Source organism: Sceloporus occidentalis, unplaced genomic scaffold (genome assembly GCF_023333645.1).
Source record: "Sceloporus occidentalis isolate IW3139 unplaced genomic scaffold, rSceOcc1.0.p SCAF_6, whole genome shotgun sequence".
Classification (NCBI taxonomy): domain Eukaryota; kingdom Metazoa; phylum Chordata; class Lepidosauria; order Squamata; family Phrynosomatidae; genus Sceloporus; species Sceloporus occidentalis.
In genome coordinates, this window is record NW_028316986.1 from 66428993 (window position 1) to 66443630 (window position 14638).

At 37.3% G+C, this 14638-nt stretch overlaps 1 protein-coding gene across 1 annotated transcript in view; it reads left to right on the top strand.

Moving 5' to 3' along the window:
• PCNX2 (pecanex 2) overlaps positions 1 to 14638 on the top strand; it is a 143776-nt gene that overhangs the window by 27890 nt on the left and 101248 nt on the right. Inside the window, exons 10-13 of the mRNA XM_089529911.1 lie at positions 595 to 737; positions 2542 to 2695; positions 2804 to 2836; positions 7765 to 7936. Of these exons, the coding sequence (XP_089386037.1) occupies positions 595 to 737; positions 2542 to 2695; positions 2804 to 2836; positions 7765 to 7936 (502 nt within the window). The remainder of the gene's footprint in view (positions 1 to 594; positions 738 to 2541; positions 2696 to 2803; positions 2837 to 7764; positions 7937 to 14638) is intronic.

Genomic DNA, 14638 nt, shown 5'->3' on the forward strand with positions numbered 1-14638 from the left:
GATTTAGTTGTTATTATTGGATTTTGGGTGACAGCCAAAGTGGCTGTCCCACTTGTTTTTGTTTCTTGTTGCTTTTATTAGAACAAAATGGCTAGAAAATATTTTGTGTGTTAGAAAAAAAAGGTTAAAGAAGTTTATTTCAATATATTTAGGATTTGATATAGACAATCTATGTCTTAATCTAGTCTAGTTGAGTTCAACATTATGTTTTACTCTACTTGAGGTCTAGTTGATAAGACTGTATTTGCAAATAAGCCTTAAAGAGTAATCCTGGGTGGACTAAATAATTATTTTATTCCTATGTACTTTAAATGGTCATATCATTATCATCAAATGGTATGTGGCATGATGTCATGAGTGAAATGAAAATAAAGTAGTTTCTTCCACAAGAAACTAGGCAACTCTGAAATGGCCAAATGAAATAGGTATATACACATGTTTTCTCATGTGTCTATGCTTGTGTATGAAGCTTATAACATATAGAGTGGTTCAACCATATTCATTATAAAAATAAAGAAGTACAAATTTGCATTATTAGGAAAGTAAATGTTAGAGAGATGCACAGTTCTATTCATTTTTTATTATCTTTTAAAGCATTTTAGTGAAGACCTTGAAGATTCTTCATGTTCATCAACACAAAGAAAGATAAACAGACAATTTTACAAATTTATTATATTTCCTGGGAAATGGATAAAAATCTGGTATGATCGACTTACATTGCTGGCACTACTAGACAGGTAAGTGTAAATAATATTTTATACAGGATTAACCTGGAGTTTACCACCTTTCAGTTCATGCTGAGTGTTTTTATTTTCCACTGGCCTCCAGTATCAAAAAGGGGCTCAATTGGGAGAAATATTTGGGCACAGAGTGTGTGCAGTGCATGGTGGTCATTGTGGGCATGAGAAAGGTTTCCTTTCGCTTTATATTCAGACACAGCCCACAGTCCTCACCCTCTGCCCCATTTTGTATCCAGGCTTAAAGATCTGTTGCTATCTTGGGAAGCTGGAAACATGGTATGTAGAACTTGTGAGTGCATCATGGTTACTTCTGAGGTATCATACCACGTGATCTGATCTAGTTACTTCTGAGGCATAATAGCACATGGTCTGAAATGCAGTCTTTAAAGATTTCCATTGGTTGGAAATAAATTCATGTTGGGATGCAGAGGCAATTGTTGTAGTATGTGAATCCATTATCTCTGAATTTCCATACGTTCTACACAATTGTGAATCCTATTAATATGTGAAGAAAAATAGAAGTTTACCAGATTCCATGCCAGCTAATAGCTTTTGAAGTCTGATGGCTATTGCATGCATACATGAGATCCAGTGGTATCACTAGGGGCATGTGGACTGTACCAGGTGACACCCTAAGTGGGGGTAACACCACTGATCCTCAAACATCTGCGTTATTTTTTTTAAATTTTCTTCAAAAACATCACATTTTACCAAATTTTCTCTGTATCCAAATGAAATATTTACATGTAGGCTGTGTGTATGATATTGTAATTAATTTCACTTTTGCCAGTTGTTTATGTCACAACTATTATCATTACATTCAATGATATACAGGAATCATGATTTAGAAGTAACATTAGTACAAAACACATTACTAAGGATTCTGTTTGGTGTGGTGTGGTTAAGGATGACACCATGAGCTACTGCACTGGGTGATACCAGTCCTAGTGACACCACTGATGAGATCTACTCAGTCTGCATATAGGCATACATAGTGCCTCCCTCCTTTTAGTTCTGCCTGCTCCCAAACTTCTAGAAGGGACCGTCTCTGTGTTTCATCTATAGCTGAAGCATGTTTTGATTGTGACAAGAGAGACAGCCCTCTCATGGCTACACGCAAATTACTGAACACCTTTTTCCATAGGGTGTATGCCCATTGTTTTAAATGGGGCTTGAGCAAACTCTGTTTCCCCTTTACGCAGGGGGGTCCAGAACTGATCCCCCGCATAAGGGAAAGATCCACTGTACCACGACTTTCAGTGATAGAGAAGCATTCTCAGAGAAGTATGGAGGCTCACCTTTGGATATACACATGATTAAGTAGCTAGAAAGCAATTCTGTTTGAGAGCATTAATTCTGGTGGTTATGTGTCTGTATTCATAATACCTATAGCAGTATTACTGATATGGTTCAACCAGTCATTTTCCTTCTTTTATTGTTTTAAAGCAAAAAAGATATCTACTTTTGGCAGGATTATCTAGTGTGTACACCTATAATAGTAATGATCCAGAAACAGTGACTTGTCAACATTCATTCTGGTGTGCCCGCTGGTTGTTCTGGTTCAGCAATCCTATGCAAGTGCAAAGTCTTCATATACATGGCAGCCTCTCAGAAAGGCTTGTTCTTTGTTTTCTGTTGGGGATTTGGTGTGGGACATCCAGAAAAAATTAAGATCCTTTGATTTCATTTTAATTCTACAGGTTGCAATTTGTACTCACCAAAACACAAATATTAAGAAATTCTATATGTATTGTTTAATTTCTTCCTTTGAAACAAAAATATTGCTGCTTTATCCCTATAGGACAGAAGATATCAAGGAGAATGTTTTGGCAATTCTTCTAGTAATCCTTGTTTCTTTTCTTGGCTTTATAATTATGAATCAAGGTTTTTGTAAAGACATTTGGGTCTTCCTGTTCTGTCTTATTATGGCAAGCTGTCAATACTCCCTTCTAAAGGTAAAAAGAAAAGTTCATCACATTCTTTCCAGTACATTTTCAGTCTTATAGTTTGTTCAGAGATCCAAAATCACATGGCTGATGTGCTAAATCTGGTTTTGTCTTTAGAGTGTTCAGCCAGACCCTGCCTCACCAATACATGTAAGTGCCAACAAATAATTATTTTATCATTGACATCTCTATTCTAATAGTTAGTTTGGTGGATTTCTCAAACTACTTGAAATATAGTATATTTCTAAAATTGTAGAATTCATTTTTCCTGACCTAAAAACATAAAGCTTTGTCATCAAAAACTGAGTATTAACTGGTGTTGGTGAGACTTGCTACAAATTAATTAGAAAGGAACACAGAACAAATTACACACAATATATGCTTTCTTCTTGTTAAATTTTCATATTCTTTCTAATTTTGCATATCGAAGACTTTTTAATATGAACATGAGAATATCACAAATGAGAAAAGCTATAATTAAGGAACCAATTGTAGATAGTGGTGATATATACTGGCAGTGTTTTATTAAGTGGTCTCACGCTGAGAACTACAGGATCTGCTAATTGCAGGAACAACATTAGTTTATCCCCAGTAGGCAAAGATGTTTACCAGATACACTGCAAGAGAATTTGCAGATGTCTTCTGTGTTCACTTTCCATGATACCACATAGTAGGTTGGCTGGAGATTTGGTCATATTTAGGGTAGAGGCATTGGGAGACTGCCAATTTTTCTATACCCAGATGGTTCTTGGATTCATTTGAACAGGCCATCCTTGTGGTGCCACATTTCTAAGGGTCACGGTCTTCACAGCTGGACATTTAGTTTTCTGGCACCCATTATACTTAATCTTTCCTCAACATGCTTCAACAGTTTCTATTTTTAGACACATATTGATAACTATATTTGTAATTCTTCCCTTTATAGTCCAACCTAGCATCTATTTCATTTTGGATTTTAATTTTGTCTATATTTTATATTTTTAGATAAGATAGATGACATTGAAATCCCTAGTTCTAAGTACTATACAAATATTTGTGAATAATAAATATGATTAGCTCTGGATTCAAGCTATAGTATTAAGCAATGGCTTATATCTTTCCATGAGGACAGATATGCCTAGATTGACATGTAGAAAATACCTAGCTGACCTGTCAGAGACTTGATTCACTGTTTTAGTTTTTAATTGGATTGGAGGATGAGGACCATGGAATTTTACTTCCTTGTGATTTTCCTGGTGCTTATTAATATTCAGATTTGTTGATTTTCCATTATATAGGGTTTATAGAAATGTAGGTGACTACTATCATGCGAAAAGGCAATGATCCTTTAATTGGTTAAGAATGTAGAATTCCACATTCTTTGGTTATTGTTAGCTTTTGAAATTTTGTATTGAAAATAAAAATACTGTAAGATGACAGATACTGTGGCCTGAGACAGATGGCCTGGAAGGAGCAGCTGGAGGCCACTCTGGTCGCAATTGGGCCAGGACTGCAGTGACCCCATGGTGTGTTCTTGAGGTGGGCTGCCACTGCAGTCCCAAACTGGCACCTCCAGGAGTCAGATTTAATCTGTTTCTTTTTGATCTGGTCCAAAGACCAGATTGTGGCACTGGGTGGCTTCTAAATGCTTTGGGGGTGTGCACCATTTGAACACCATACCCCCTTATTTGGCTCATGTGTTTCATGCCAATGATATGAATTTATTTGGTTGCAACTTTCACTCGTTCTGTTTGTATCTGAATCAGATCTATGTGCTCTTTGCAAAATTTGGTGTTCTTTTTGGTTCTGCAAAAGTAGAATAAAAATTTGTACTAGCTGACTACTGAAACAGGTACATGTACAGAATAATATTTATGAGACTAATGAAAATATTAATCTGTTTTTACACTGAATCATCTAATTCAGTCCATAGCACTGTTTCACAAGTCCCATACACAGTGATTTACCAGCCTTGCTGTCCTTTAGCTTAGATCAGAAAAACATGTGACTCTTTTGATGTTATGAAGCTCCAGTTCCCATTAGTTCTGCACTTGGAGTAATTGATCATTACCTTCTGGAGAGCTAGAGTCCCCCCTGTTCTACTTTAACTTGAAATGCAGGGATTGAAGCTAGGATTCACTGAGAACATGTGTTCTCCTTCTGCCAAAATAACCTAAAGTCACCATATCCTGTCTGATCTTGGAAGTCAAGCAAGGTCAGCCCTGGTAAGTACTTGAATAAGAGACCTCCAAGAAATAACAGGTGTTGTAGGATATATTTCAGAGAAAGAAACTGGCAAAACAACATCTTATGTATTTCTTGCTTAAGAAAACCCTATGAAATTCATGGGGCCCCCATAAGTCAATAGGCACCCTAAAGTTACGCATGCACACGGGGGTGGGGGGAGGGGGAGATACACTGATTTATAAATCTTTTTTAAAAATTAAGTATAGGCTTGTCATCTCATCTCATCAATCAGCAATATCAGAATTAGAATCCATAGCCATATACTGTTTAATCCACACTGCAGAAATAATTCAGTTTGAGACTGCTTTAACTGCCCTGGCTGAATGCTACAGAATTCTGCGAACTGTAGTTTTGTGAGACATTTAGCCTTCTCTGTTAGAGAGTTTTGGTGCCACAATAAACTACAATTCCCAGGATTCCTTAACACTGAGCCAGGACAGTTAAAACGGTCTCAAACTGGATTATTTCTACAGTGTGCTTTGGAATATAGTTTTAAGTCTGATGAGACTGCATGGCCCCAAAACAGCAAGTCATGCTTCTATTTTTATATCAGTGTTTATTGTACTTCATTATAACATATCCTAAAAGTAATCTCTAATTTCATTGCATTTCTTTGCCCTACAAAACCAAATCAAAAAGCATATGGAACAGTGTTGAAAGGCATTCCATGCTTAGATGCAAACTAGGCATTGCCATTAAAAAAACACATTAGTTTGTAGTTTGCAGTCATTATTATATATGATGTTCCCAGTGATTTATATGAAATAAATATTCAGACCTCACAAAGAGGTAATTTTCTCAGTGCTAAATATAAGTTGTTTGTCAGTTCAGCTGTATACAGTAACATGAAATGTAATCAAATCAGTTGCACAAGCAGACATTAATAATGTGCACATTTGTTTTAAAATGAGATGAAATTGGTTTAATCAAAATTGCATTATAATAACATCAATGCCTGATTCACTCGTAACAGCAAAGACAAAGCACCTAATGATTTTTAATGAAAGCATTTTTCTCATAAAATACAAGGGATCAAGTTTGGGAACTGCAGGGAGGTTTTGTTGAAATAGTAAATTACAATTTCTTTGATAAAATGCTAGCATATAGTAAAATCTCCCCTATACTTGATTCTCTGATCCTTTTAAAGCTAAATGTCACATACAAGTAACTATTCTTTATAATTACAGACTTGTAGATCATCGGTTTTGAAATTATGATTTCCTTAAAGTCTTCTTACTGTAAAAAATAATCAATTAAGATATGATAAAGATTTACAAAGTTGCAATGTGTAGAAAGCAGATAAGCAATGCTTTCTTCCTACATTAATTTAGGGCATCCAGCAAGACTAACTCATGGCATATTTAGAACAGACAAAAAAAAAGTGGTTCTTTGAACAATGGCCTCAGACATAGTGTTAAACCATGGCTAGGCATTATCATGACCAACTTGTGTAATCCTGAATGCATATACTGCAGTTCTCTACTCCTGTGGCATGGCCACAAGGAAATGTTCAGAAAGTGTTACTTGCCTTTTAGATTAAGCTCTAATAATCTATTTAGATGATTTTGCTATAGTTAATCTAAACTATGGTCCTCATGGTCATTGTAAAGAGAAAAGAGTGGGGCCATGGAGTTCAAGGTTCACAGAGACTCATGCATTACAATCAAATGCTGCTGAGCATAACAGAACATGAATTAATTATAGTTAAACCTGGAGATACACTGCTACCAGTGTGGAAAAAAGAGCATTTCCTTGAAAAGTTGAATGCACTGGCAGCATCATAGCTCCTCACTATTCAAACACCTCTAGTTCCCCTTTTTCCTCCTCTGCTCAAAAATCACAGCCTGGCAAGTCCTTTTTTAAAAAAATGTGATTCTTAATGTAATGCAGATACTTAACAATAACCTATGTTGTGGCTACCTGAAAATGAAAGGCTCGTGTAACAGCAAAAAGCAATAAGAATTATACAATGCTATATAAACATGTTTCAAGTGCCAACTTTTAAAAAAACATTTTAGAAGACATTTAAATTGGAGCAGGAGCACCATTTAAAATGGCTTCCCAAGTGGGAATGACAGTGTGCCATACTGTAATGCTACATAATTCACAGAATTGTATTGCAAGGAGAGCACAGGAGACAGCTTGATACTACTGTAAGGAGACACAACAGATGGGAAATAAAAGAATTATAAGAGTTCTGCTTTCCACACATTAATGGCCTTGAGCATTAAAACCTGGTTAGGAAGAAACAGAATAATGGTGGAGTTCTATTCAGTCTGCCCAATTATTCCCATACTGTTATGTGAGCACCACAATGCATCCAGCCATGTCCCCAGGCTGTGTAGTGTAGAAATTTGTGCTGGACTTTCAATCAGAGTCCATGTACTTTCCAGCATCACCTTTGTCAGGCTAATGTTGGCCCTATGGGAAGTTTTTAAACAACAGATTCTTCCCATGTGATTCTTCCTCTTCTCATGAGACAGGGCAATGTCAAAAGAATCCACACTACATCTGCTAAAGATAATATTACAAGAGGCCCTTGAAGTTCTCACAATGCATTGGTCATTCCATTTATTTTGCTTATGGCTAGAAGGTTAAGACTTAACATTTTTTCTGTCTTAAATATAAGGTCAATGCTTGATGTGAATGGTGTGTAGCAGAAAGGAAATTGTTAAGAAAAACCTTTGTATATGTAGCATATGCCTTTATATTTGTAAAATGAATAAAATATGTAGTTATTGCTACTCTGTAATATTTGAGATACATATAACTAAATTTTTCAAGTGTATGTGTGAAGGGGTATGTGTGTTCCATGAGCATTAAATATATATTTTGTCCATCTTCTTTTCCAGGGCCACAACCAGGTGATAACATACAGCAGGCCTGTATATTTTTGTGTATTGTGTGGCCTTATTTTATTGCTAGATGCAGGATCTAAGAACAGAAGTCCACCTATTTATACTGTATATGGCTTGAAAGTCTTCTCACCTGGATCATTTCAAGCAGCTAGAGACCATGTAATAGGTGAGTTAAAAGTTGTTCAAAAATTGAGAACAGTCAAGTCTGGTGCATGTATTTTGCAATGTACCCATTCTCTGCTTTTTACCTCTGAAGATAGAAATGTGATGCCCTTATTTGATTTACCTGTCTCGCTTATGCTCTAGCTGGCCAGATACGACTAGACAGTTCTATCAACATCATAATTACTGTTTTTTTTCCAGCGTGTCTTAAATATTCAAGAAGTTAATGTTTTTCCTAACAAATTGCATATTTTATTTTTCTTGCTGTTAAAAAATAGGGCTTGAAAAACAGGAGTCAGATAGGCTTTTTTTTAAAAAAAAATGTTTAACTGTGTTGTTTCCACTTATCACTTTATTCCTTGTTCCCCCCCCCCAAAAAAAACCCCACCATATTTTTGAGGATAAGCACACGTATATACCTTAATGGATGTGGAACAGGGAGAAGTCTGAAGATGGACATACAGTAGAGAAGTTATGGGTGTGGAAAGTGTTCATATGCTTCCCATCATTTCTCTGCTCTGAATTGCTCTTTAAAAGATTTTTTTTTAAAAAATCAGTTTTTGCATTTGTTCTATGCATCTGTTGTAACATAAAACTTTCCACATGAATCTGAGGGAATCATTATAGATATTGTCCACTGTATAATTCTTGCCTTAGAGGTATGGTAGGAAAGTGTAAGATATATGCATGAAGAATAGGAGTGTCTTTGTAAGAATATCTTTAGTATGTTATGAATGCTGGCTTTGAGGATGCCTTTTAACTCATTTTACTATTTTAATTGGCTTAGGTTTTTATTGATTTTAATTCCGTGGAGGAAATTTTGGGATATAAGCATAAATAAACATGTACTGGCTGTTTGATGCTTTAAGTTGTTCTATGTTTTATGAACTCTAATTTTGATTTTATTTGTTAATGTTGAAGGGGTTTGAGTAGCCATTTTGAGTGTTGTGTATTAAAACAGAAAAATTGAGTAAAATAAATAATGTGTACAGTCCTCCTTCCATTCCCATGGTCTTTGGACTCATGTCCCTCGCTTATGTGCAGGGGACAAATGGAGGGGAAATGAATGGGGCACGTGCCCGTATGCCCACACCTAAATTCAAGCCAATGGGACTTGAATATAGGCGAAACTCCATTTTCGCAAGGGAGTCTGGAACAGATCGCCCGTGAAAAAGGAGAGACGACTATACTTGAGTGTTCGAACCTAGCAGTTCAAAAACATGCAAATGCAAGTAAATAAATAGGTACCACTTTGATGGGAAGGTAACAGCATTTGGTGTAGTCATGCTGGCCACAGGACCACTGGAGTAGCCCTCGGACAATCCTGGCTCTTTGGCCTAGAAAGAGAGATGAGCATCACCCCCTATAGTCAGTTACGACTAGACATTTATGTCAAGGGACTACCTTTACCTTTTACCTTTACTTGGGCTTTGGCTCAATCACTTGCAGAAATTCCAAGGACTGATAAGAGCAATTTTGTTCTTAGTTTGCAATCCTACACGCACTCAACTTGGGAGTAATTCCTGTGGAACTCAGTGGACCTTACTCTGAGTAGAAACACTGTCTCAGAACCAGAGTTTTATCTGTATGACACAGGAAATTACTACACATGTCTTAAACCATGGTTACACTAGGAAAAAAGCAGATTTGGCAATACTTATTGCACACTTGAATCCTCTGGCCCACATCTTCTGTATTCTCTAATGATTAGAAGATTAGAAGAGATCCCCAATGATCTCTTTTCATTGATGGGGTAAACCTGACCGTGAGCTCTCAGTAGCAAACATCCCAAGGTGTGAATGTTGCTTCTGGGGTAAATGTGTTGTCATCAATCATGTGGGGTCAATGTCTCCTCTTTCCTCTCTGCCCCCCCACTCCATTCCCAAGCAACCCAATTATGTTTATTTCCCCCCTTTTTCTTTTCTTTTCTTTTTTGTATGTTATTCCTTTTTTTACTTACATCACTGTATCAGAGCTCTGAAACTGAGTGACTTAAAAGAAAATAAATAAAAAATACAATTAAAAAATAGTGAAATGCATGCTTGGTAAGGCATAAGGCAGGGAGACAGGGGACTCATGGTGAAAGTGTGACAGCAGCAGCAGCCCCAGTCAGTTCTGAAGACATGTGGTATTGGGGCTCTGAATGCTGTATGTTTCCTTTTTTAAAAAATATATTTTAAAACAGTAATTGGAAATTAGAGGGGCAATGCTAGTCCCTCCTCCACCCCAACAAGTGCTATTCTCTGTATGTTTATAAATTTAGCTAATGCAACTAGTGAATATAAGCCTTTTGTATCTAAGGCCAAGACAAATAGGTGCCCAGATCCTTGTCCAGTGAGGAATCAGACAAGTAGTGGTCAAGGCTAGCAAACGTTTCAGGGATCAGGAGCAGGCAAAGATGAAGCAGAAGCAAAAATCAGTCTAAAGGTACTTAGAGGCATTCCATCCAAGGAATGGCTAGGGAGGCAGGAGTAAAATATTTTGGGGCTAAAGTTGGGTTGTTGTTGTTAAGTGCCCTTGAGTTGACCTTGACTTATGGCGACCATGTGGATGAGACATCTCCAAGATCCCCTGTCCTCACTCCTCTGCTCAGGTCCTGTAGGCTCAAGCACATTGCTTCTATGATTGAGTCTGAACATCTCACATGTGGTCTTCTCTTTCTATTGCCTTCCACCTTTCCTAGCATAATTGTCTTTTCCAGGGATTCATGCCTTCTCATGATGTGGCCAAAGTACTATAGACTCAGTTTATTAATCCTGGCTTCCAGGAAGAGTTCAAGCTTGATCTGTTCAAGAACCCATTTGTTTATCTTCTTGGCCATCCATGGTATTCTCAGCACTCTTCTTCAGCACTACATCTCAAATGAGTACAGTTGTCCCTCCATATTCGCTAGAGTTAGGGGAACAAGACCCCCGTGAATATGGAAAAACTGCAAATAACAAAAACACTATGTTTTTACCGAGAGGACACCTCTTTAGGTATCTCTGGGTCCTCCAGTGCAACTCTGTGTTCAATGTCCAACATACACTGACCATAGAATGGCACTGCAGTAGCTACAAATGGTCTTTCAGTGCAAATTTTAGTTAAAGTTGACCACAGAGTTGCACTGGAGGACCTAGACAGTCCTAGAGAGAACATATTAATGAAATCCGTGAATAATCAAATCCGCAAATATCAAAGCCGCAAATATGGAGGGATGACTGTATTTTCATTCTATCTGCTTTCTTCACTGTCCATCTCTCACATATGAACATGATGATGGAGATGATGGGGAATACAATGCTTTAGACGATTCTTACTTTGTGTTCAGAGTTATCTTGTTACACTTTAGATCTTGCCCATTTCTTTCATAGCTGCTCTTCTCAGTCCTAGTTTTTTCCCCTAATTTCTTGACTGCAGTCTCCAATCTGATGTTTGATCCAAGGGATGGGAATTCTTTCACTATTTCAATTTTCTCATTATCCAGCTGGGTACAAAAATACTATTCTAGCAGTTCCTCTGGCCTGGAGCAGAAGCTCCTAAACAGGATCTTGCAAAATCCAAGGATTAAACCAAGGGTCAGCTGTCATTCATTAGAAGTTTGTAATCAAAGTCCTCATGAAGCAAACCTTTCCACAAAAAGAGCTCATTGCCTATGAGGAATTCTTTGCAGCAACCATACCTCTTCAGGTCTATCACTCCTGAGGCTCAAGGTTACCGTTTTGGGAGAGAGGTTAGATCCTCAACTCAGCAAACTCCTCTAAGCACCTAGGCTTCTCTTAAGTCATTGGCAAGGGCACCTCCTGATCTGGGGATTCTTGGCCTTCCTCTGGAGGTGTCATGACAAATGGCCAGATTTTTAAGAAGACAAAGCTCCTGCATATTCAGTATTTGGGTAGAAGGACTTCAGCTGGTGTAGTGTGCTTGACAAGTTACAGCTGTTGAAGTGCCTTCTTCCACACAACCATTGAGAACCTAGTCTGGCATACAGGTTTGAGCATCGAGCTATGATTTTAGAGACCAGGGTTCAAATCCCTGCTCAGGCATGGAAAGTGACCTTGGGCAAGCAACACACTCAACCTCTGAGGACAACAAACACCACCACCCCTTTGAACAAATCTTGTCAAGAAAACCCAATGATAGATTCGCCTCTGGGTCACCATAAATTGGAAATGACTTCAAGACATACAACAGCGCAACAAATACAACTGTTAAAGGGTGCTGAAACCTTTAACTTTATAAACTCATCTCTTTTGCTTCTGTAGACGTTTTTACTGTAATAGGTAAAATCCAACAGGGAGAAATCTGGGCTCTTTCTAATTAGCAGGGATGGTATGTATTTCATATAGTTTCAACATGTCACTCATAGTTCTCTTCTTCTTTTTCCATTCACAATGAAGTGGCTTGTCTGCCAAAGAAGCATTTATTTATTTATTTATTTTGTCATTTAGCCCCTTCCTTAATAAGGATCACCTCCTTGGTTTTGTGGCATAATTCACTGTATTCATTTTTTAAACATTGGATTTAATTTCCTGTCTTAATGAGTGTGTAATTAGGCAAATGATTCCCTTATTGCTGAAGAATGGGCCTTTGACTTCAGCAGATGTATTTTAGTTACTTCGTTGGTTGCTTAGTAACCTGTTGATTCAGACTGCATGTCACTTACTGCTTAGAGCTGGATAATCTAATAAATATATGTGGATTTATGAGAACACAAAGCCATTTTTAATTCTCCTTCATAGCTTTTAGGTAGCATACAAATTTGGGGGTACTTCTCTGAACTGGTAGTTACAGTTGGCCCTCCATATCTACAGATTCTTTATCCATGAATTCATAGAATCATAGAGTTGGAAGAGACCACAAGGGCCATCCAGTCCAACCCCTGCTATCCACGGTTTGAAAATATTCCACAAATATATACATTCCAAAAAAAAAAAAAAAAACCAAGCCTTGATTTACTATTTTATATAAGGGATACCATTTTACTATGCCACCATATATAATGGAACATGAGCATCCATGGATTTTAGTATCCACAAGGAGTCTTAGAACCAAACACCAGTAAATACCAAGGGCCTACTATGTTACCTCTCTCTTCCTCTCAACTTTTCAATAGTATGTCACACAGCCAGCTAAGTGAAGCAGTCCAGGTAGAGACAGAGAGACCTATGAAATTAGACCCTTACCATTTATCAGCCGTGTCCTAAACTGATCCCCACATTTATTTATTTATTTATCCCACCTTTCTCCCCAAAAGGGACCCAAGCCATCTCACAATATAAACACACATTAAAACAACATTTTAAAAAACAATTAAAATAGCCTAAGTAAAAAGTAAAAAGTAAAAAAAAAAAATTAAACATACAGTGTGCCTGCGTCATATGCAGCTTTCAACCTACACTGAAAGCTATGCCTGAAGAAGCCTCGGTGAATCATACTGGTATCAATTTCTGTTTCTGTAACAAATACTCTTCCGTTGTATGCATTGTATTTCTTTATTAATATGCTGCAAGGTCTCTCAGTTTACAGTCTATTTTTATGTTGGAATTCTAGCTTTTGTTTTCTGTGGGAAATGTTCAGAAATTACAGTAGAAACTCCTATGTGAGTGCTGTGTCCAGAGGTGAATGTTAAATGTTTCCATTTTTTGTGAAGCTCCTTCAGTGACATGGACCAGTGGGGCTTTCTAGATAGATCTTTCCTAAGTTGTGGCCCATCATTTTGCTTGCCATTCCTGGGGCCAAACCAGAATTCGTACTGTATAAGAAAAGAACCTAGTTAAGCAGTATGATAGACAAGCACTGTATAGCAGAACACTGAAACACATAGATCAATTGTTACAAGTTTAGGGCTTGTAGCTTTATTCTACCTGCATATCCAACACATTTTCCCCCTAGAGAGAATCATCAAAAATTGCAAAATGCCCTCCCCAAGGCAGTATAAACAATCTGATTGTAATTTGTGGCAAAAATTCCTGCTCAGTGGCCCTGAACAGTCTCACTGCTTTTTTAAAACTAGGGGGGGGAAAGATAAATATAAATATGCGTCCTTTCCTAATTTTTCTAATGGATTTTAGATCAGATTTTTGTTGAGATTTCTAATGACAGTTTCAGCTTTAATGACTTAGCAGCAATTCTTATACTGTTGTTAACAGAGTATGTTCAATTTAATCTGCTACACATTTTAACCTGAAAATACAGATGAGCTGCTTCCCTCATTTCAGCTCATGTTTGATTGGCTCAGAAATAAGGTTCCCCCCAAGCCTGTTCCCTATGAACACTGTTACATGCATCCCAGTCCTATCCCTTCTCTTCAGTCACTTTTATTAATGTTCAGGCAGAGCAAGCTGTAGGAAGAAGGAAATAAGGGAGCTGTCTTCCTAGTTGGTTGCATTGGAGTACACTGTACCATAAGGCTCCAGAAAAACTAATTGAAAAATGTAGTTTTCCCAGTGTCTGGTGATATTGCTCTATATTATGCACTTCACTGTCATAATGAACAACATAAAATTTAGATGCAGCCTCATATCCAGGAGCTAAAACTTGACAGTGAAAAACTATAACTCAGTTTTATAGATTAATCTATTTAGGGATGCTCAGAGGTTTTGTTTAATCCACATTACAAAGAGCCACCATGTAATGGGTTACTTCTGTGTCCATAGAGGTTTTTTATGGTTTCATAATGGTTTAAGGTAATCCCATACAACAGTCATAAAGATCCTTGAAGACT